This window comes from Caretta caretta, chromosome 9 (assembly GCF_965140235.1).
Source record: "Caretta caretta isolate rCarCar2 chromosome 9, rCarCar1.hap1, whole genome shotgun sequence".
NCBI classification, from domain to species: domain Eukaryota; kingdom Metazoa; phylum Chordata; order Testudines; family Cheloniidae; genus Caretta; species Caretta caretta.
In genome coordinates this window covers 437,058-461,434 of record NC_134214.1, presented here as the reverse complement: position 1 = coordinate 461,434, position 24,377 = coordinate 437,058, and the positions used below count along the sequence as shown (strand labels likewise).

Below are 24,377 nucleotides of genomic sequence, written 5' to 3'. Positions count from 1 at the left end.
TCTAGTGGTCTCTGTAGCCAACGAGACAGGCAGGGACAACCTGGCCCAACTCCCAAGAACAAAGACTGAAAGAGGCTAGACTTATTTGGCAGAAAAGTTTATACATCTGTCAACCTCCAATTATGGGTGGCAAACCATTAGGCCTTACTTGGGAGGTCTGACTTTAACGTGTGGCAGTCTGTAGCCAAGTTCACAGACTCGCTGCTGGAGGATTCCAAGCAGGAGTTCCTGGCTATTTTAGAGGAAGGGAGGAATGTGGCATGACCCTCCCTTCAGGCAGCCTGATATTCTATGATTCTATGATTCAATGCTGGGAGAAACATGACAACTCTGCCCTTGTCCCTCTTGATCTTCCGGAGGGCCCCCGCTGATGAGCAGGATTGCAGGAAGGCATACATCAGGTCGGCTGTTCAAGACAGTAGAAAAGCACTGGAAAGCGATCTGCTGTCGAGCCCTTGAAGGGAGCAGAACCGGTGGCACTTCCTGGTCTGCCTGGTGGAAAACAGGTCCACTTGGGGAGTTCCCCACCTTTGGAAGATCATTTTGACGACCTCCGAGTGGAGGGACCACTCGTGATGAGAAAAAAATGACTTGCTGAGGTGATCCGCCAGCATGTTGTGGATGCTAGAGAGATGTAGAGCCTTAATATATATGGCATGCTGGATATAGAATTCCCACAGCTGGAAAGCTTCTTGGCAGAGGGCCAAGACCGTGCCCCTCCTTGTCTGTTGACATAGTACATGGAGGCCGTATTGTCCATCAACACCTGTACCGCCTGATGGGACAGTTGAGGAAGGAACACTTTGCAAGCTAAATGGATGGCCCTGAGCTCTGTGATGGTGATGTGCAGTGCCAGCTCTTCCCAGGACCACAACCCTTGGGGTCTTGAGTGTTCCGAGGTGGGCCACCCCAGCTCAGGTTGGATGTGTCCGACACTAGTACCATTGTGGGTTTCAGAGTCGCAAAGGGTGTCCCTTCTGACATATTGCCCAGCTCGGACCACCATTCCAGAGCAGTAAGTACTTGCGGCAGAATTGTGAGGACCTTGTCCAGGTCTCTGTCTCACACACTCACTTTCACTCTCACCTCCCAACACATACTTGTATTATTGTTGTTACTTCTTGACACTTCCTGCAATGCACATATATTCGCTGTAATTTTATTCTTTCAAAATGATGTTATTTGAGTTTTTTGACTGGTCTATGCATTTCATAATTTCTATTTCTCTCTTAGGCTTAAATTTAATTCTTTTGAGTAGTGAATTCTAAAATGCTTAACCTGTCCTGGCTGAAGTAATTATCCCTAGCGTAACTTTTAAAAAATATGTATTATATCTAGGTTTTTGTTTCTATTGGTGGCGCACATCTGCACATTACCGCGATAATTCGGTGCACATAACAAAATTCATTCCGCACATGGATGGAAAAAATTAGAGGGAACACTGATTGAGAGTAGAACCCTTTCCCTCTTAACCCTGGTCTGCACTGGGGGAGAGTGGGGAGGATTGATCTAAGTGACACAGCTTCAGCTATGTGAATAACATAGCTTAAGTTGACATACTTAGATCGACTTACCGTGGTGTCTTCACCGCGGGGAGTCGACTGCTGCTGCTCCCCCGTCGACTCCGCCTGCGCCTCTCGCAGAGCTGGAGTACAGGAGTCGACAGGAGAGTGCTCAGGGATCCATTTATCGCGACTTGACTACACGCAATAAATCAATCCCTGCTGGATCCATTGCTGCCCGCCAATCCAGCAGGTAGTGAAGACATACCCTTAGATGCATGGGGACTTGCTCCACGGCCCCTACTCACAGGACAGCTTGCAGCTCTTGGGCAAGAAGTTGCTCGTGAGAAGGGTCCCTAAAGAGGAACAGGGGAGTGGGCGGGGGGATAGAAATAAACTGTAGGGTATACCCTACTGCCACTGTGCTGAGGACCCACTGGTCCGATGTTATATCTGTCCATGCAGGGAGGAAAGGAAACAGATGGTTTGAAAACAAAAGGGATGCAGGATCCTGGCTGCAGACTGGAAGGTCACCCTTGGGCGCACCCTCAAAACGACTGCTTGTTTCCAGATGGGGTGCGGGAAGAGCCCGAGTGGGAGGACAAGACTGGTTGTTGGCCTAGACGGCGCTTGTAGCCCTTGCCCTTTTTACGATAGGGCTCCGGTCGGGCCTGACCACTCGATCTTTGAGATTGGTAGAATCATAGAATATCAGGGTTGGAAGGGACCTCAGGAGGTCATCTAGTCCAACCCCCTGCTCAAAAGCAGGACCAATCCCCAATTAAATCATCCCAGCCAGGGCTTTGTCAAGCCTGACCTTAAAAACTTCTAAGGAAGGAGATTCCACCACCTCCCTAGGCAACGCATTCCAGTGTTTCACCACCCTCCTAGCGAAAAAGTTTTTCCTAATATCCAACCTAAACCTCCCCCACTGCAACTTGAGACCATTACTCCTTGTTCTGTGATCTGCTACCACTGAGAACAGTCTAGAGCCATCCTCTTCGGAACGCCCTTTCAGGTAGTTGAAAGCAGCTATCAAATCCCCCCTCATTCTTTTCTTCCATAGACTAAACATCCCCAGTTTCCTCAACCTCTCCTCATAACTCATGTGTTCCAGTCCCCTAATCATTTTTGTTGCCCTCCGCTGGACTCTTTCCAATTTTTCCACATCCTTCTTGTAGTGGGGGGGCCCAAAACTGGACACAGTACTCCAGGTGAGGCCTCACCAGTGTTGAATAGAGGGGAACGATCACGTCCCTCGATCTGCTGGCAATGCCCCTACTTATGCATCCCAAAATGCCATTGGTTCAACATGTTCATGGACTTGGCAACAGCACCCCCATGGACGCTTCCCAACCATCCAGGCCTGCTCTTTCAAGATCATGGGAGGTTGCTGCACCCGAACGTTGCTTCTCTCCACCTCACAACATGGATGCTGTGTGACTGAACCCGGAGGAGCAGGCCTGCTGTAGTCAAGTCCAGCGAGTTCTGTTGGCTTGTAGAAAGCCCTCCACTAGAGTGACTTACCTGGCGAAGTGGAAGTGCTTCTGCTGGACATTGGAGCAGAAGATCTCTCTGACCTAGTCTTCTCTGCAGTCCATTCTGAATTACCTGCTTTATTTGAAACCTCAGGGCTTGTCTATCTCCTTGATCACGGTGCCCCTGGGGGCCATATTGTCCTTCCGTCCCTGCATCTAGGGCAGATCAGTATTCTCGCATAAGATGACGGTCAGGTTCATAAAAGGCCTTGAGAGACTTTTTACACCGGTCTGGAACCCAGTGCCTCAATGGGACCTAAACCTAGTCCTCTCTCGGCTCATTGGCCCTCCCTTCCAGCCTCTAGCCTCCTGTTCTCTTTCACATCTGTCGTGGAAGGTTGCTTTCCTTATGGCTCTAACTTCAGCGAGGTGGGTCTCTGAGATTAAAGTTCTTATGTCAGAGTCCCTGTACATGGTGTTCTACAAGGATAAGGTTCAGTTGCATCCCCATCCTGCTTTCCTTCCAAAGTTGGTGTTGCCTTTTCATGTTAACCAGGATGTTTTCTTCCTGGTCTTCTGCCCGAAGCCTCATGCGTCCAATGAGAAGAGGCGTTTGCACATTCTGGACATTAGATGGGCCTTGGCTTTCTACTAGTGCGTACTAAACCCTTCCATAGATCAACTCAGCTTTTCATCACGGTGGCTGACAGGATGAAAGGCCTTCCAGTGTCTTCTCAAAGGTTGTCGTCTTGGATCACCACCTGCATCCGTACTTGATACAAGTTGGCGCAGATTGTACCTCCATCGATAGTGATGGCCCATTCGACCAGAGCTCAGACATCGTCGGCAGCCTTCCTGGCGCAAGTCCCTGTCCAAGACATCTGCAGGGCTGCAACGTGGTCATCAGTGCACACCTTCACGATCCATGGTGTTGCAACCGACAGGTCCATGAACTCCTACCCGCCTCTGGAGATACTGCTTGGTAGTCACCTAACATGGAATGGACATGAGTAAGCACTCGAAGAAGAAAAAAGGGTTACTACATTTTCATAACTGTTACTTCTTACTTCGAGATGTTTTGTTCATGTCCATTTCATGATCTGCTCTCCTTCCCCTCTGTCAGAGTTCCAGCAAGAAGGAACTGAGGGTGGGGGGAGCCGGTGGCACCTCTTATACTGACGCATATGTGCACCACTCCAGAGGTCACCAGAGCTGGTACTCTGCAGATACCACTGAGGGAAAATCTTCTGACACTGGTGCATGTGGCAAACACACACACCTAACATGGAATGGACATGAGCAGCACATCTCGAAGAACAAAAATTATGCTCGTGCTCCCACTCAACTGTGTTATAGATTTCATCCATTGCCTGGTCCTGCCACAGAGCAGTATGGAAGTTTTTACCCCCAACAGATTTCAAAGTAGGGAAGCACTGACAGCACCTCCTCCAGCTGTCTGCCAAACTCCCTTCGAGGCTGAAGGATCCATTTGGTTTTTAAGTTATTAAATTTTTGCCAAATATATATTTACATCTGATACCACAATAAAGATGTGACTTGCTGGAGTTCTGGTAAGAGGCTGTTCTTTTATTTCCTGGGCCCTGCCAGTAACATGGCTCAATGTTACAAAAAGTTATATTTTGTAGTTACCTCATAGCAGGGGTTACTATCACAGACTTCAGTGGCTAGTGTTACAGTATTTGCAAATGCTGATCTTCCTGGAGAGAGTGGGTGGCAGATATAACTACCACCCGCTCCAGACCGTCGAACAGATAACGGTCCCAAATGTTGATCTGAATTGTCGTGTTTAGTCTTCACTGGGAAATGTGTGCAGAGTCCTCAAAACCATGCCTGGTCACTGAAACAGCTAAGGGGTTCTCAAACTGGGGGTCGTGAGGTTATACATGGGGGAGGGGTCGTGAGCTGTCAGCCTCCAACCCAAACCCCTCTTTGCTTCCAGCATTTATAATGGTATTAAATATATAAAAATATATTTTTAATTTATAAGGGGGGGTCACACTCAGAGGCTTGCTATGTGAAAGAGATTACCAGTACAAAAGTTTGAGAGCCACTGCGCTAACATCTTATGGCACTCTAGCAGACAGTTCAAAGAAAAGACATGGTAGAGCAAGGCCAGTGCTTTGATTAATAAAGTATACAATGAATATGAACTATAAAACGTCAGCTACCTCTAGCCCTTCTTACATTAGGAAAAGACTACTATGATTCATAATGGCTATCATTTAAAGTTTTTTCTATTTAACAAATATTTTATGTTAAATTGAGTGGAAAAACATAATTTTTGGTTTTGTTCAAATTAATTGATAGTAGCAATATTTGGGATTAATGTTTGATATCTGCTACAAAGCCAACAGGAGGGAGCCAAGAACATGATTGTTTTTGTGGAGTCTTAATACAATATTAGCTTTCATTTTTAAAAAATAGAAGTTAATTACAAAAAAAAGGCATCTAAAGTTTTTTTTTAGTACAAGATACTTTTAAAAAGGAGGTCATGAACTGCCTGATTAAATACTAAATTTATGATAATTTAAAAGACCAAATTACCATAAAGATCTTCAGTGGATAGTGGCTTAGTTTTGTGCTAGTGCTTTGTTGATATATTGACCTGTCAGTTCTTATGCAGTGTTAGCATGATTGGTCCCACTCCTGGTTCCACTGTAATTTTACCTATGTGACATGTCACACTGAAGTCAATTGGACTACTCACATTTTTAAGAGCCATACTCTGCAGCAGGTGGTTGCAGGGCTGGGCCCCTACACAGTTTAAATAAATAAATAAATTAAACAAACCATCAGCTTGTCTAATCATGTGGAATTTTAGATCGAAGTATCCCTTTTTTGACTCTCTGTTTCAACATTGCATAAGTGATACATTGTATAGCTCGGTTTCAGAGTAACAGCCGTGTTAGTCTGTATTTGCAAAAAGAAAAGGAGTACTTGTGGCACCTTAGAGACTAACCAATTTATTTGAGCATGAGCTTTCGTGAGCTACAGCTCACTTCATCGGATATACATTGTTTTATACAGAAATATATATTACTGTATATATATTATTATTATTATTTGATATAATAATTATATTATAATATAATAATATTTATATTATATATAAAATATAATATATTATTATTTGAGCTCATGCTCAAATAAATTGGTTAGTCTCTAAGGTGCCACAAGTACTCCTTTTCTTATTGTACAGCTCAATTACTTACACTTTCAGCAGAAGATTAAAGTAATCTTCATTAGAAGATTATTCATGGCGATTGGGGGAAGTCCCGGACGACTGGAAAAAGGCTAATGTAGTGCCCATCTTTAAAAAAGGGAAGAAGGAGGATCCTGGGAACTACAGGCCAGTCAGCCTCACCTCAGTCCCTGGAAAAACCATGGAGCAGGTTCTCAAGGAATCAATTCTGAAGCACTTAGAGGAGAAGAAAGTGATCAAGAACAGTCAGCATGGATTCACCAAGGGCAAGTTATGCCTGACTAATCTAATTGCCTTCTGTGATGAGATAACTGGCTCTGTGGATGAGGGGAAAGCGGTGGATGTGTTGTTCCTTGACTTTAGCAAAGCTTTTGACACGGTCTCCCACAGTATTCTTGCCATTAAGTTAAAGAAGTATGGGCTGGGTGAATGCACTATAAGGTGGATGGAAAGCTGGCTAGATTGTCGGGCTCAACGGGTAGTGATCAATGGCTCCATGTCTAGTTGGCAGCCGGTATCAAGTGGAGTGCCCCAAGGGTCGGTCCTGGGGCCAGTTTTGTTCAATATCTTCATAAATGATCTGGAGGATGGTGTGGATTGCACCCTCAGCAAGTTTGCAGATGACACTAAACTGGGAGGAGAGGTAGGTACGCTGGAGGGCAGGGATAGGATACAGAGGGCCTTAGACAAATTGGAGGATTGGGCCAAAAGAAATCTGATGAGGTTCAACAAGGACAAGTACAGAGTCCTGCACTTAGGACGGATGAATCCCATGTACCGCTACAGACTAGGGACCGAATGGCTCAGCAGCAGTTCTGCAGAAAAGGACCTAGGGGTTACAGTGAACGAGAAGCTGGATATGAGTCAACAGTGTGCCCTTGTTGCCAAGAAGGCCAATGGCATTTTGGGCTGTATAAGTAGGGGCATTGCCAGCAGATCGAGGGATGTGATCGTTCCCCTCTATTCGACATTGGTGAGGCCTCATCTGGAGTACTGTGTCCAGTTTTGGGCCCCACACTACAAGAAGGATGTGGAAAAATTTGGAAAGAGTCCAGCGGAGGGCAACAAAAATGATTAGGGGACTGGAACACATGAGTTATGAGGAGAGGATGAGGGAACTGGGATTGTTTAGTCTGCGGAAGAGAAGAATGAGGGGGGATTTGATAGCTGCTTTCAACTACCTGTCAGGGGGTTCCAAAGAGGATGGATCTAGACTGTTCTCAGTGGTAGCAGATGACAGAAGAAGGAGTAATTTTCTCAAGTTGCAGTGGGGGAGGTTTAGGTTGGATTATAGGAAAAACTTTTTCACTAGGAGGGTAGTGAAACTGGAAATGGGTTACCTAGGGAGGTGGTGAAATCTCCTTCCTTTGAAGTTTTTAAGATCAGGCTTGAGAAAGCCCTGGCTGGGATGATTTAGTTGGGGATCGGTCCTTCTTTGAGCAGGGGGTTGGACTAGATGACCTCCTGAGGTCCCTTCCAACCCCGATATTCTATGATTAGACATGGCAGCTCTATGATAATTAGAGGAGTAGCTGTCAGTTCCTGTTTGTATCTTAATATCCAAACCATCAGATAACTGTGGAGACTATTTCACACTGAATCTCAAGCAGTTTATGCAGTTCATAAAATTCTTTTGTGGTTAAAAGTGCCTAAATAGTCCCAATACAAAGTAAAGAAGTTTAGGGGAGGAATAAATTTGTCTCAAAATGATAATGTTCTGCTTTTCATAGACCTGTGGAAATGTCAGAAGACCTTTGCCATCTACTCAATAATCCATGCACATCATTGATTATATGTGCCTTCCAAAGGGACCGTTATGTGTAGAGCTTAATGATGCTCTTTAAATAGAGCAAGCGCGTGTGTACACATGCATAGTACTGGCTAAAATAGCATTTTGCTCTTTGTTTTCCTATCGGATAACTCACAAAATGAAAACAGTGTTTTGAAACCTTTCTAGAATAAGCATACATCATTTTTTAAAAAAAAAATACAACATTAATTTTCTGAAAAGGCTTGCGTGGATTACCTGTCTGATGACCTCTTACTGTCATGGCCACAAATGTGATGCTCCAGATGGCTGTGAAATCGGAACCATCAGGCTTGCTGATTTTACAAGGAATCCCGGGATGGAAATGCCTCAGAGTGTCCATTTTACACGGCCACAGCATCCTTTCCAGCATCAGCAGCAGGCACTGGGTCTTCATAAGTCTTTTAGTTCAGCAACATTGCCTGTGTCCTCAATACACAGAGGCAAGTTCACAAACCTACGTGATAGTGTAAGAAAGAGTCCTACAAAGAGCACAGCCAAAGTGAGAGCTAGTAGTGGCTGGTGCTCTGATGGATCGTGGCCTAACTGTTCCTTAGAAAAGGTATGTATTTTTAAAGTAGCTCATGTTTTTAGATACAAAGAGTGTTGTTTTTCCTTAGGAAATTATTTTATGCCTTCAGAAAAGAAATGAAGTTACACAGTGTATAATGGGCATTCTGTACTAACTGTAGAAAATGTTAATATTCTTGTTTTCTCTAGCTTATCTGTAATATTTCCTTCAAATTTCCATTTACTGCATGTTTCATTTGAATTCCATTTTGAGACACTGAAAAAGGTATATTCCCAAATTTTAGGTGTCATGCTGTTATGGAATTTTGCTAATCATTGTTTGTCCCATAAGGGACAAATTTGCACTTTGCTTTCCACAAAGCATTTTATTTGAAGGTGGAGGGAGGGCTGAATTCCTTTTGCATTGGAATTCATCCCACGCTTGTACTGTAGCAGTGCTGTAGTATGCCTTGTTTTAATTCCATTTTTTGGGATGCGCACACAATACTTTTTGTAGTTTTCAGTTCAAGTGCTACTTCGTTGTTCTGTTTTGTTGGGGATGGGGAAAGGAGGGTATTCTTGTTTTGCTAAATTCTTGGTCTTTAATGGAAAATTCTGGAGCACTCATTACATTGGCCTCACCAGTTGATGTATTGATTATTTCTGTTTTAAATAATCTATTTATAAAACAAATCACATCTAATACTTTAGTTTTTAAATGGTTTGATTTTGGTTACAAAAATTAGGTTAGCCTATTCCAGTGCAAAATCTCTATGCATTTACCTGATAACAATTAGGTTGTTTATCTTAATGTTTCAACATTATCGAACAAAACTCCCTTTAATGCAAATTTCTAAAATAGCTTAAAAAAATTAACACTAGAAGAAGTACACTAGTAGTATAAAATGTGGTAATATATATTTCTGTATAAAACAATGTATATCCGATGAAGTGAGCTGTAGCTCACGAAAGCTTATGCTCAAATAAATTTGTTAGTCTCTCAGGTGCCACAAGTACTCCTTTTCTTTTTGCAAATACAGACTAACACGGCTGCTCCTCTGAAATGTATATTATATAGAAATTGTACCAAATTATAATACATAATCTGCAAATGCAATTCAAAATATATAAACCCCCTACTGATGCTGTAGGTCATGTTGTGTTGTATCCATTTAAAGCAGGGTTTAAATGCCTTAATTAAAAGAGAAAATTAGTATAAACGATTTTTAAATGAAGACTTTTTTTAGGGGAGACACAGGTTTTCAAAACCAGTGTAATATTTGCAAAATTCTTACACATTTCAAAATGCTATTTTTATATTCTAAAATATGATTTTTTCTTTTAAATTTACCAGGGATTCAAAAAAATTTTAGGCCTCTATGCTATCATAATGCCACCAGTTAAAGATATTTATATTTCACACAGTGATATATCAAAAGCCACGATAGGAGAATTTGTGGGGAAAGAATGCAAGTTTATACAAAGTTTTTTAGGCCTATTGTGTGTTGCGTGCCTGTTCCACCAACTCATTTAAACTTTTGATGTCTTTAAAAAATATAAATTTCCACACAATCTTTGTGAATGTAGTTCAAGTTATTTATCATTTCAGTTTCAATATTGATTAGTGTGAACTGACAACTGTGAAAACTATGTACTTCATGTGAAACTGATGAAATTTGGTATTAAGTATTTCTTCACAAAAAGACACAAATTGATATGTGCTCTTCAACAAAGCCTGATACTGTATCTCTATCTATCTAATAGGATTTGTTGATAGGTACTGTATGTATCTCAGAGACCTTTCTACCACATTGTGGCCTCACTCAGTTGATTCTGGAAACATTCTGTAACAGTAGTCAGTGTTGGTGAGGATGGTTTCAGCACACTGCTACAACCACTGTTACTAAGTCTCAACACTCTCATACTGCTTTAGTTGTACATAGAATACAGAGCTGCAGTTTTGTTTTTTAAATAAATAAGACTGAGTCTTACGAGGCAGCAGTTTGCTTAGCTGCCATGATTTGCTCAGCTTTATCACACTTTATGCAAATTAGTGGGATAATTTGCATATTTGAAGATAATTTGAAAATAACCATAAACTTCAGTTTTTAGAAATTTGTGTGGGTTCAGCACTCATGAAAGGAATTGGATCGCCACTAATGACAAGTCACTGTTTTTTTCCCCCTCAATGGGTTTCCCCCTGAGTAGCAGGAGCAGTTATGGAGAGGCAAAAATCTCATTCCTTGCATACTTCAGATTGTGTGCGCAGTGCAGTATTTTGTTTAGGATCTTTTTTACATTACCCACACCCATACCCGCCCACATTCCTGTATGTATGTTAGAGAAGACAAGGTCAAAAAAATTCACCTGGCACTTAGAGTGGCAGGTGGTGAAGTTTGTGGTGGGCCTTCATTCCTGGGTGGTCTTACTTCCTGGGGAAGTTCCTTTCAGAACCCCTTAGAAAGCTGTGTCTGCTACACAGATGAGCTTTAACCTAACTGTAGGAAGTTCATTGTATGAGAGGAGGGAAGTGGTCAACTCCAGTCTTCATTGTGGTGCTTTTGTTCCTATGCCAAGGCCATTGAGCACCTTGAAAATATGTACTGGGACCTCAAACTTGATTCAGTGTTCCATGGGAAGCCAATGTAGGGAGTGCAGGACAGATCTGATGTGTCTGTGGTAGCCAATGGTGCTGAGGAGATGTGGTGCAGCATTCAGTACCGGTTGGAGTTTCCTAGCTGAACGCTTCATACTCCAGCTAAGAGATGATGTCAGGTGTATGCCTCCGGCTCAGGTTTTTTTGAACGCTTTAGCAAAAATGGTTCAACATTTCCAAGAACAAGATTAGGGAAAAATATATTGTTTTGCCCATATTAACAAATTGGTTGTAAACTCTAGATCCTCCCTGCTTTGGGGCAGGGACTTGAAATTTGGCACGAGGAAAGGTCATCCTTGTGTGAGGAAAGTGCTTTTTGCTATCCCTGTGAAAATTTGACCTATTTATAAGCCTTTGAAAAATCTCAGTTCACTTGTGCTCACTAGAATCTAAAACCTCTGAAGATTCTGTCTGCACTGAGCATACTCCAGTTCAGGGCTCTAGGGACTGAGCAGGACTTCCCCTGGAGTTGCAGTTCCTAACTGCTGTGGGCCACTGTTGGCTCAGGCACAGGAACTGAAAGCAGAGAGGTTGTCTCCTATGCTCTCAGTGCCCTCCTAGTGCCCAGGGATCATGGGGAAGGAAGCAGTCTGTCTCAAATATAGAGAGGACAAGAGCCAGACTGGGATGCGGTGTGGGGAATAGGTTGGACCAAAGGGACTGAGGGCTGCGAGAGAGGAAGACTGGGACTGAGAGCTGGTAGATTGTAAGGGTAAAGAGAACCTGGGAGTAGGGGGGTGGTAGATTGGGGCAGACTGGATTAGGGAGCCAGGAGAAAAGTGGAGGGGGGGAAACATGTGAGGTGGACGGGAGGTGGAGACTGGGACAAAGATCCTGGTGATGCAGGAGAGGATGATTAGGAGACAGTGATGGGGGTTTGTCTTACACAGGACAAGGGGCCAGAGGGAGAACTGGGATTTGTTGGTCAAGGAGACTGGGATGAGGAGCTCAAGTAGGGGTAGATTGGCACTTCATGTTGGAGGAGCAACAGCTGGAAGCTGGCTGGAGTAAGCGTATAGCTCCAGTGGGAAGACAGATTGGATGAGGAGCGGTGGGGGGAGAGGGGGATGCAAAGAAAAAACTGAGACTAACTGTAGAAGGGGGGCGGGGCGGGGAGAGAAACTGAAGGAGAGACAGGGCCTGGAAAGGAAACTGGGCCAGGGATCCAGGGGGATGGGATGCTGGAGCTGAGCCAGTGGGTGGGAGTGGGGTATTGGGAAGACAGGGTGAGAAGCTGTGAATGGCTGGGCAACAAGACTGAAGGTGGAGAGTAAGAGCCTGGAGAATCATAGAATATCAGGGTTGGGAGGGACCTCAGGATATCATCTAGTCCAACCCTCTGGCAGGGCCAATCCCCAACTAAATCATCCCAGCCAGGGCTTTTTCAAGCCTGACCGTAAAAACCTCTGAGGAAGGAGATTCCACCACCTCCCTAGGTAACCCATTCCAGTTCTTCACCAGAAGGACTGGGGAAGGACACCTGGGGCCAGTGGCAGAGAGTGGGGGAGACATTGGAGCAGGGAAGGGAAGCCTAGGAGCCGATGGGAGAAAGGACAAACAAATCGACTGGTCTACATGGTAATGACAACCTCCTGCTGCTATTGTTTAGTCCACTGGTTCTCAACCAGGGGTGTGCATATCCCTGGGGGTATGCAGAGGTCTTCCAGGGAGTATTCAACTAATCGAGATCAGAGTTTCTGAACCTGGAGGTTGCAACCCTCAGTGGGGTCACGGGACTGGTTTAGGATGGTCACAAGTTCAGGGTCGGCATTAGGGGGTGACAAGCATGGCAGTTGCCCAGGGCCCCACAAAGCTAAGTTACATGCTTCAGCCCCAGGTGGCAGGGCTCGGGTTTCAGACACTGGTCACAAGTGAAAAACAGGCTCAAGTATCGTATTGCAATCGATTTATTTTATAATGATATGGTAAAAATGAGAAAGTAGGCAATTTTTAAGTAATAGTGTGCTGTGACACTTTTGTGTTTTTATGTTTGATTTTGTAAGCAAGTAATTTTTAAGTGAGGTGAAATGTGGGGTATGCAAGACAAATCAAACTCCTGAAAGGGGTACAGTAGTCTGGAACGGTTGAGAATCACTGGTTTACTCCTTTAGCTTAAGTGGCAGAGATCTAAAGGCTCCAACCCCGCTGATGAACCATTTGGATGTCAATACAATGCCACAGGATCAAATTATCATTTTCAATTTGCATTTTTAAAAACCTAGGAAGTCACAAACAAAAAACTATTAAAAATAAATTAGACAGTTTTAATTATGTAATTTCCTAACTTTTGAGGATTTATTTTACAACCTTAATGTTCTTTTAGTGTAGCTCTTAGTGTATAATACAGATAGCTCAAATTGTGGTTAAAAAGGGTTGTCATCTTTGCATTCCAAAATGAGTGAAATGACCTGCAAGTGAGGTTGGTTGAAGAGTTGACCAGAGATTTGTATACAGGAGGCTATAGTATATGTAACTTCTCAAGATAGTTAACTAGATCACCATTATCTAAGGTAACATATGTCTCCAAGACCTGTTGATAACTGGAGTTCTGTTATATTGTGCATGTATTTGTCTTTTGTTACTTTTGGATACATCTGTGTACCATCAACTTTCTAGAGGCATCTCGTTTCTACAGTTAAATGTAATATTTTAAAAATTGTGAGGCTGTGTATTTAAAGTTGTAAGGATATTCTGATACCTTTGAGAGAACAATTTAGTAGTAATCCCTTAAAATGTTAAACCATTGTTTTCTAATATTAAGAGTTTAATATTTGAAGTGTTACTGAAATGCCTTTTCTTATAGTGTAAATAGGCAGAAATATATTTAAAATATATTATGCATAATTTTGAAATCTTCTTGTTCTATTTAATCATTCTTTAAAATGGTTTAAAATTTTTGCTGTTTTTGTATTGTTGCACTTAAAATCATGTTATCTTAAATTTATTTGGAAAATCAAGTTTTGATATACAGTAAGTCTTAACTTTGTTCTGCTATTACACGGATCAGTATTTTAATGGATGTTGCCTGTAGTTCATATTGTTTACTGCTTGGTGGTGGAACAGTATTTTAAATTATGTACCTTTAAAAATTATTTAACACCATGAAATTTTAGCACAGAATGGTGTGCCTAAATTGTTTTAGCACTTATCTACAAATTTTGTTCCTTTGACTTAATTAATTCGGGTCCTAAACTGATATAATTAAATCTGAGTAACCCCCCCATAAAGCTGTTTATAGCTGTATATTTTCTTTTGTTACGAACACCTTTAAACTAGGGCTGTTGATTAATTGCAAAAAGAAAAGGAGTACTTGTGGCACCTTAGAGACTAACAAATTTATTTGAGCATAAGCTTTCGTGAGCTTAATTGCGATTAAAAATATTAATCCCAGTCACATTGTTAAGCAATTGAAATTTATTAAATGTTTGGATATTTTTCTGCATTTTCAAATATATAGATTTCTATTACAACATAGAATACAAACTGTACAGTGCTCCTTTATATTATTATTTTTATTACAAATATTTGCACTGTAAAAATTATAAAAGAAATAGTATTTTTCAATTCACCTCACACAAGTACTGTAGTGTAATCTCTTTATCGTGAAACTGTAATTCACAAATGTAGACTTTTTTTTGCTACATAGCTGCACTCAAAAACAATGTAAAACTTTAGAGCCTACAAATCCACTCAGTCCTACTTCTTGGTCAGCCAATCGCTAAGGCAAACAGGTTTGTTTACATTTACGAGAGATACTTCTTATTTACAATGTCACCTGAAAGTGAGAAAAGGCATTCACATAGCACTTTTGTAGCCACATTGTGAGGTATTTACGTGCCAGATATGCTAAACATTCATATGTCCCTTCATGCTTCAACCGCCATTCCAGAAGACATGCTTCCATGTTGATGATGCTCGTTAAAAAAATAATGCATTAATTAAATTTGTGACTGAACTCCTTGGGGGAGAATTGTATGTCTCCTGTTGTGTTTTACCTGCATTCTGCCGTATAGTTCATGTTATATCAGTCTCGGATGATGACCCAGCTCATGTTTGTTTTCAGAACACTTCTCACAGCAGATTTGACAAAACACAAAGAAGGTAGCAGTGTGAGTTTTCTAAAAATAGCTACAGCACTCGACCCAAGGTTTAGGAATCTGAAGTGCCGTCCAAAATCTGAGAGGGACGAGGTGTGGAGCATGCTTTCAGAAGTCTTAAAAGAGCAACACTCCAATATGGAAACTACAGAACCCGAACCACCAAAAACGAGAATCAACCTTCTGTTGGTGGGATCTGACTCAGATGATGAAAGTGAACATGCTCCTTTGCTTTGGATCGTTATCGAGCAGAACCCATCATCAGCATGGACGCATGTCCTCTGGAATGGTGGTTGAAGCATGAAGGGACATATGAATCTTTAGCGCATCTGGCACGTAAATATCTTGTGACATTAGCTACAACAGTGCCATGAGGACGCCTGTTCTCACTTTGTGACATTGTCAACAAGACGGGGGCAACATTATCTCCTGCAAATTGTAACCAAACTTGTTTGTCTGAGCAATTGGCTGAAGTAGGACTGAATGGACTTGTAGGCTCTAAAGTTTTACATTGCTTTATTTTTGTATGCAGATTTTTTTTGTACATAATTCTACATTTGTAAATTCAACTTTCATGTTAGAGATTGCACTACAGTATTTGTACTAGGTGAATTGAAAAACACTATTTTATTTTTTACAGTGCAAATAATTGTATTAAAAATTAAATATAAAGTGAGCACTGTACACATATTCTGTGTTGTAATTGAATTAGATATATTTGAAAATGTAGAAAACATCTAAAATTTTAAATAAATGATATTCTATTATCGTTTAACAGCGTGATTGTTCAATATTAATTTTTTTAATCAACGATTAATCATGATTAATGTTTTTAATCGTTTGACAGCCCTACTTTATATTGGTAAAACTGAATCCACACTAGGGAGTTGCACCAATTTCACTAAATCAGTTTTTCTACCAGTTTCGTTAAATCAGTGCAGAACATGTAGTCCAGACCTTACTATTTTTCTTTCTGAAGTAACCAGAAACTACATTAGTTGTTCAATTTGCCAGTTGTTTCCTTTCACTTGCCCTTTATGCTGTAGATAAACATATGGTGTGTCGTGGTCTGGATCTAATGCCAACTGAAGTCAGTTGAAGTCTTTCCATTCACTCCAGTGGGGTTTGGATCAGGCCCTTCCTGCTCCTGTGAAGTTAGTGACTTGTTGACAATAGATGTTGTGGGCAGACATCACGTCTCAGTTTGGAGCCCTGTGTTTGTAGGTACTGTATAGTGGAATGCACTATGTATTGTAAGATAACATCTTTATGTATTTAAGAGTCTGTTGTTTAAAGATATCAACTTTTATTGTTAAATGTTTTTAATCTCTAAATCCATTTAAATATGACTGTTGCACATTTCCTCAATTTGTCTTATTTGTTTCAGTGTTTTTCTACTTTGTATCACTTTTTTGACCTTTTTTATTGATGATTTTTAGCCAACAGAAGCTGTTCCTCCCTCTTCTCCCATTCTCCCTGTGATCTCTGTCCCGCCAGTCCCTGCTGAGACCACTGTCATCCCATCCTCTACATCACAGGTTTTTATTCTCTTTTTTTCCCCATTTTTTATTTATTTTTATAGCTGTTCTTTTAAATAACATTTTTCCATTGTTGCAGTCAGGTTTGTTCCACGCATTATAAAGTGAATCCATATACAGTGCAAAGGAAGTACTGCAGTTTGTGCTTGAAGTTGTAAATATAAGAACAACTTTCTTTTTAAAATCTGTTGTTCTGTAAGCCTAAGAGAGTTTCCTTTCTGAGGTATCTTTTAGATCATTTAAGGTTAAGGAAGTTGTGCATAAACGTTTGCCGGATCAGGACATTACTATTTCCAGAAATCCCTGTTCCAAGGTGTCAGCTTGTCTGGGGTTACCATTGTAACTTAATTTGTGTTCTCTGGCTTTCAAGTTAGTTAGGTTTTATATCCTAAAGAAGCAAAGGAGGCTGAAATATTTCAGAGATACTATTGAGGGTGTTTATCATGGAAATAAATTAATTAGAAATAAATTTTAGTATCACTAAATGATCAATATGTTTAAAATCATATGTAGCACTATAGAAGTATGTAAGAATTGTTTGAAGATTGTTGGATGTGGGAGTGACCCTACAGAGTGTGCATAATCAATTGCTTCAGTGCAAGTTACATGTAGAATTAAATACTCTGACAATAACTTCTAAAAAGTTCTCAACATATTAGGTGATACTGAAGTCTAATGGAAAAATTACACCATTGAAGATAAGTGGGAACTTTCTACTCTGACAAAAACAGAAAAAGGGTAAAATACCCGTATTTGAATAATATTTCTGGGCTTCAAAAAACATATGACTTTCAAAAGTCACTATAAAACAGTTAAGTTACTATGAAATGCTAAGGACTAGATAAGCAACATTATTCTAAGAAAAAGATGAGATGGGAGGCAAAAAAGGAGACTAAGCTGAGACTAAACTTCTGAATTTCTTATTGTCTGCAACTTTGTCTTCTACTCAGTCTCTGGTCCCAACAGAAATAATAATGATCAGTTAATCAGAGTAAACTCTTTTCTACTCAGTGGAGAAATTAAATATATAAATACTGTAATGTTTTGAATAAGTAGATCACTATCCAGTCCTTGCAGTATTCTAATGATGTAATGGTTTCTCTGACAGGAGCAGAGGTTCAGTAGAGGAAATAATTGTATATACAGTAAGGAATCTGGAAAGTAGAATGCGCTGGCTTGCCATTCTACTTATGTGGTCTTTAATTTGTGGTTTTTTAAGGGCGGAAGGAGCATGTTCTACAGACTCTAATTTCCTTTATTTTAATACACTTCCTTTTAAGAATCCCAGCAGGAATGCCACTATCTTTCCACAGAAGTATGAATTTGGAGCTTGAGTTCACACTACCACTGAAAGGAGATCTTGCTAGCTGGTGGAGAGTTCTGGTGCTGAGGCTATTGGTTTTTTTTTTTTCTAGATGCCTGTGATCACTATTGGCTTATTTCCCTCACTGGCTAGCTAAGTTCTCTTATTCCACCAAAACTAAATATAAGCCACACACCTGGCTAAGGCTGAAGTGGAAGTGTGGGTTCTCATGCTTCTCATTTGCCATGCATACTACGTACTGAATTAGGCGAATGGTGTTGTTGCTACAGAGACATGGATGTGGGCCAACACTGCTCCCCTGTTTTTCCTGGGTAAGATGTGGAGGCAGCTAACCACTTCTCCCATCAAGTCTGTTTCTTATCCTTGCTGCATTCCCACCACTAGCCAATATCGTTAATTGTTACCAGTAGTGCACTGTCCTTAGCTGGATAGCTTCAGATGACCCATGCAGAGACAAAGCCCAGATTCTGGCATGCCAGTGTTCCAGGCTCAGTCCGTCACTGTTGTCAGTGCTACTCTTTAGTATAGTGTCAGTCTTTTCTGAATTAGGACGCAAAAGAGTAAAACTGAGAACTAAGCCATTGTTTCTGTCAGTGCAGTGTGATGACGTGGCTCACTCCTTTTTACATTTTATTTTATTACGCTAGTATTTTGTCTCTAAGGTATTGCTTATATTTTCATAGTGTGAAAACAATTACTTAGAGTCAACAAATATGGAAGGGCTAGAAAAACTAGGATTCTCTCACATATTCCCACACTCCCTTTTCCCCATGCCCGTCAAAAAAGACACTGTTGATTTTAGATGTATTGTATTTCGTCTGCTCTATCATGTACACATAACCAATAACACATTTATTACTGCTCTAGTACAGTTTTCCTCCAGTACCACCACATTATTCTCAGGCCTATAAAACCAACACTCTTTCTGGATCTTCATCAGTCAGATTGTATAATTTTAACAGAAGGAAGTAAGCTATGGTAGATGGCCAAGTGAATGTGAAGCGGCAAACCTGAAATAAGGGCTTGAATTTCTATCTTGAATGTGTAACAGTGTCATTTGGTCACAGCCAGCAGTGAGGTAATCAGGGTGAAAGAGGATCTGTATTTCTGTACGCCAAACATGCAAATTTTCCATTCCCTGGTTCCCCCTCTTTTTACAATGACTGCGACTTCTTGACTTTCAATACAACTGTCTCTTTCAAATCATGAATGTATGATTTTCAGAAATCTTTATTTGTGGATGATTTCATAATCATGTCATATTTGACGTTAAAGGAACACTGTCAGGTGTTAAATTGTTAAGAATATGGTGGGAATAGTTTCTATAGTGTAAAAAGCCATGTAAAACGAACTAAGAAAAAGAGGGTTAGATGGTTCAAGTTTTTTGTAACAGGTGTGAAGATTTTTATATCTAGGTTATCAGTTTAAATCTGGGCCTGGTTAATAGTGATTGAAAGTCATTACCATCTGCTGCATTGTGGTTTATCCAATTTGTAGTGGACAGGTGTTCACATAAAAATTGGCACCCTTTCTTGCAGTCTCAGCAGAAAGACTAAGAGAGAAACTTGAAAGTTGAACTACTTCTCAACCTTAAATGTGGTTTTCCTTCCACAGGGTTGAGGCACACTGGTGGAATAGTATGAGAAAACTTCCACTGACCACCATGTTTCATGGATAAATAAGATGCAGTCTCAAGGACTATCTCTCTGGCAATGTTTATGAAAATGATTTTTTTTTTTGCTGTGTTGTTAAAAACTAAAGAAAAACATTATATGACATAATGTGAATTGTTCTGCTATTGCAAAGCCAGCGGAAGGATCACAAGTAACCAGCAAACACTAACTGTGACATTCTTTGTATCATTGATAGTACTGGTAATAAATGCGGCTGCAAGTCTGTCAAAACATGTAGCTTCAAGACAAGTGAAGCAAGTGTCGTGAAAAGTTTCAACCTTTGGCAGCATGTAAAACGTAACCATCCTGAAAACTATGCAGCTCTGGTTACAAAAGAGGACCAGGAAGATGAGACAAAACAGAAAGCTGACGTGGCTAAATGATGTTCATCTGGCTCTTTGAAAACTCCTGGAGAAAAGATTTTTTGCGGAGCTTCATCTGAAAAGAAATCTAAAATTGAGCAAACAAAACTTGACTCATATTTGAAGTCCTCAAAGGTTACAGTCACCATGGATGCCAATACTTTCTGTGAAGGGCTGATGGAAATGGTTTGCTTGAGTTCAACACCGCTCACTACCTTCAGACTAAAGAACAAAGGATTCCAAAAAATTGCAGGTGAAATGGCTTTTTGACGGGGCACAATGCGGTTCATCATTTAGTTGTCAGCACAGCTGAGTCTGGTCGCAAAAAGCTCAAGAAAGCTTTGGAGCGAAAATTGTGCTCCCTGAAAATGGATGCGGCAACCCGTGGAAACAGAAATTTCCTTGCAATCAATGCTCGGTACTACGAAGAAGGAAAAGATAAAGCTGTGGTAAAAACCTTGGACATAATCTACACTGAAGGGCGTCACAATTCGTTGTACGTGAAAAGTCAAGTAAAAGTTATTTTAGAAAAATTTAGGATCAGTGAAATGCAAGTGCTGAGCATCTGCGTTGACAATGCGGCAAACATGACGTGCCATCAAAAATTTCAGCTAGGACAATGAAACTATTTCTGCCTCTGAGAACAGGGATGTGTGGACAGAACTGAAGCTATTTTGCCTGATGAAAGAACTAAAGGAATGGATGAACTCAACATGGATGCTGCTGCGCAATGGGTTAATGACCCTAGTCTCATACTTCCAACATGGCTTCATGAGGACGACTCAGAAGTCCAAATGATGAGGTGTGGTATTCACACTCTTCAGTTGACAATCTGGGATGGACTGAACAAAGAACATGCGAAGAAATTTCTGGCAAAAATTTGACAAGTTGTTGTCAAACTACAAACCCCAAGTATTTGAAGTGTTCTGCTTGATCTACATGTGGTAACTCAATCATTGGATACTGTGACTCACTGGGGTTCAACGTACGTGATGATTGATCGGCTTCTTGTTTTTCAATCTTACTGTGAACAAGTGGCTGCTGCTGGAACAAGAGAACTCAAGTTAACAATCGCTGAATGGGACGAAGTGAAGAACCTGCGAGACCTCTTGGCAAAGCAGATCCAAACAACCTTGAATGTTCAAGCTGTCAATGTAACCCCAGGAGTTTTAACGAAGGAATGGCGAAAACTGTCAAAATTCTTGAAAGAAAATGGTGGACAAATTGCAGAAGGAATTCTATCCTCCATGCAGAAATGCGAAGAGAAGCTTTTTGACAATATTCATTTCCTTGCTGGAGTTTATGTTGACCCACGGTATCGGATTCTTCTTACCTCAAGGGAAATACCAAATGCAAAGGAAGGGCTCCTTGATATTGCTCAACGACTCGAAAAACAAAATCTATTGCTTCATTTGAACTCTGTGAAAGAGGTTGAAGAAAACGAAACACAACAAAAGGTGTCCTCAACAGTCGAATTTGCAGTTTCGGAAAGTTCACATCCTTCAGAAATAGCAGGCTGTTCTCAAACGTCCATCTCCACTCTGAACTTGTTTGAGTGTCCATCCCTGAGATGTCTTCAACCATCACAGGGAAATGGAGATAATTCAAGCACCAATTCTTCAAAAGATGGCGCCTTTGAAAAGGAATTGGATAAACAAGAAAGACGCTGGCAAGTTTCTGCGATTCATAATTGTAATGAAGCATTATTCGAGAGAAACTTTCGGGAAGATTGTGAGGTGATGGAGCCTATTGGTAGGCTAAAAGTTAAGTCTGTTTTTGAGGCCATTCACAGCTACCCACACCGCATTCAGGCTGCCTGTAGAATTGCTTCGAGCATGCTCAAGCTAGTATAGAGCGACTGTTTTCGGCTTAAAAGTTAACTTTAAACGATATGCGGCAGGCTATGAAAGATGACTTGATTGCTGCAATAATTTTTTACAGAATGAATCATGAATGATTCTAATTTGTATCATTGTTGATGACATTTAAATTGTTTTAAAAGTTTGAATAAAAATGTTTTTTCAAAATTACGGTATGCACTTTTTTATTTAGTTAAAAATTAATTTGAGTTGGAGAGCAGAGTCAGAGTGGAGCTGGAGCAGTCACTATTGGTGCCGGAGCGGAGCAATTCAGAAATTTGATTGCTCCAAATCCCTGCTAGCAATCTCCTCCACGCCATGAACCCCTGTCTTTGGCACCGACAGTACCCCAGTCAGACCAGGACATAGCCGAATAGGCACTCCTAGTGGATATGCACCTCCATTATCTAGTGAGGACTATGAAGAGGGTGATTCAGCTCTTTCTACCCCTCATCATTCCTCCCTGAAACCAGGATCCTCTCAGCAACAACCACCTATGCAAGGGTAAAGCTGGCAGGCACAACCATGAATGCCACCGCCTGTTGTTATGCCACCCAATTTGCCAAAATGGGACCCACGGTTAATCTAGAGAGCCCAGAATCTTAAACCCCCTAACCCACCAGCATCAAGGGCCACCGTGTCCTCTTCACCCACGAACCCACCGCCATCGGAGGACCAGGAGGAAGAGGGGGCAGAGCCGGAAGAGGTTCGTGAAGACGACACAATACTACCCACCCATATTTCATCTTTGTCCCCAGATGAAACAATTATACCACTGTCTCGCACCAAAGGCGATGACTTCAAGTTCTTCCAGGACTTATTTAAAAGAATTGCAGAATCTATGAACGTCTCTTTAGCAGAGCAGCCAGAGACCCAGCACAAATTTACTGACATCTAGCAGTCATCCCCATCAGCAAAGATAGCTCTGCCCATCAACACTGCTATAATGGATCCTGCAAAGATAATATGGGAGACACCTGCCACTGTCCCACCCTCCTGTAAGATGACACATTTTATTGAACAAATGCTGCAGGAGTCAAAGGAGCAATACAAAGCTAACATTGCAGAGGGCTCCTTTATTGTCAAAACATCCCTGCAGGCCTCCCTTGATTCCGCTGACACAGCAGCTCGGTCTATTGCCACGTCCATGGTCATGTGTTGAGCATCATGGCTCCACCTCTCTGGATTTCCTAGGGAGGTACAAGCCACAGTTGAGGACCTGCCCTTAGAGGGACAAAAACTATTCGCAGAAAGCACAGATGCATGTCTGCATACCTTAAAGGACTCGAGAACCACCTTGAAGACCGTAGGTATTTACGCACCACCCCCCCAACAAGAAAAAACAGGGCAGATTTTATACCCAAAGATTCCGTCCCACCCCGTACTCCCAACCTCAGAGATAATATGATGAATGCGGCAACCAGAAACAAGTGAGGTGTAGGCAGAACCAGGATCAACCTGTCACATCTCAAATCTTCAACATCCCATCAATCGTTTTGAAGTATTGGTCAAGGGCTTGAGACCTCAATCTTCTTCCATTCCAGATTATCAGATGACCTCCAGTCTCTTTGGAGACCGCCTGCTACCACACTACCCTGTCTGGGAGAATATCACTAGAGACAAATGGATGCTGGAAATTGTTCAGAAGTGTTACTCTATCCCATTTATCTTTACCCCACCCACCTTCCCTGTCCCTCTTCAGGGACCCCTCTCACGACACCTTGTTGAGCAGGAAATAAACCATCTCTTGCAACTAGGAGCTGTGGAAATAGTACACTTCAACACAGGGCAAGAGGGTTTCATTCCTGGTATTTTCTCAAACAGAAAAAGAATGGTGGCTCCCATTCTGGACTTACGCAAACTCAAAAAGTTTGTAAGGATGCAGCGCTTCAAAATGGTTACACTGGCAACCTTAATTCTGGCACTATAGAAAGGAGATTGGCTCTTGTCCCTTGATCTACAGGACGCCTACTTTCACATCACTATTCATCCAGCACACAGGCGATTTCTGCGCTTCACAGTAGGCCATCAACATTACCAATACAAAGTACTATCCTTCAGCTTGTCGACAGCCACAAGGGTGTTCTCCAAAGTCTGAGCCATCGCCGCAGCTCACCTCCGGAAGGCTAGGGGAAATGATCTTCCCATACTTGGGATGACTACCTCGTAAGAGCACCAACTTAGCAGACGGCAGTACAAGCTACACAAACCAATATAACCCTCTTCACCAACCCAGGGTTTCAAATAAACATCCAAAAGTCGACTTTGGTCCCTCTCCAGCAACTAGAGTTTATAGGGGCATATCTTGATTGCCTCTCAGCACAAGCGAGATTACCCCAACAGCGATT

The 24,377-nt window shown here is 41.5% G+C and overlaps 1 protein-coding gene across 33 annotated transcripts in view; it reads left to right on the top strand.

Moving 5' to 3' along the window:
* The window catches only part of DLG1 (discs large MAGUK scaffold protein 1), a 529,193-nt gene that overhangs the window by 256,075 nt on the left and 248,741 nt on the right, over positions 1-24,377 (top strand). For 18 of the 33 annotated variants that reach the window (XM_075132002.1, XM_075132004.1, XM_075131998.1 and 15 more), the window contains one exon: positions 16,713-16,811. The exons of the other annotated variants lie outside the window; for them this stretch is intronic. In XM_075132002.1, the coding sequence (XP_074988103.1) occupies positions 16,713-16,811 (99 nt within the window). The remainder of the gene's footprint in view (positions 1-16,712; positions 16,812-24,377) is intronic. 33 annotated transcript variants of the gene reach the window in all.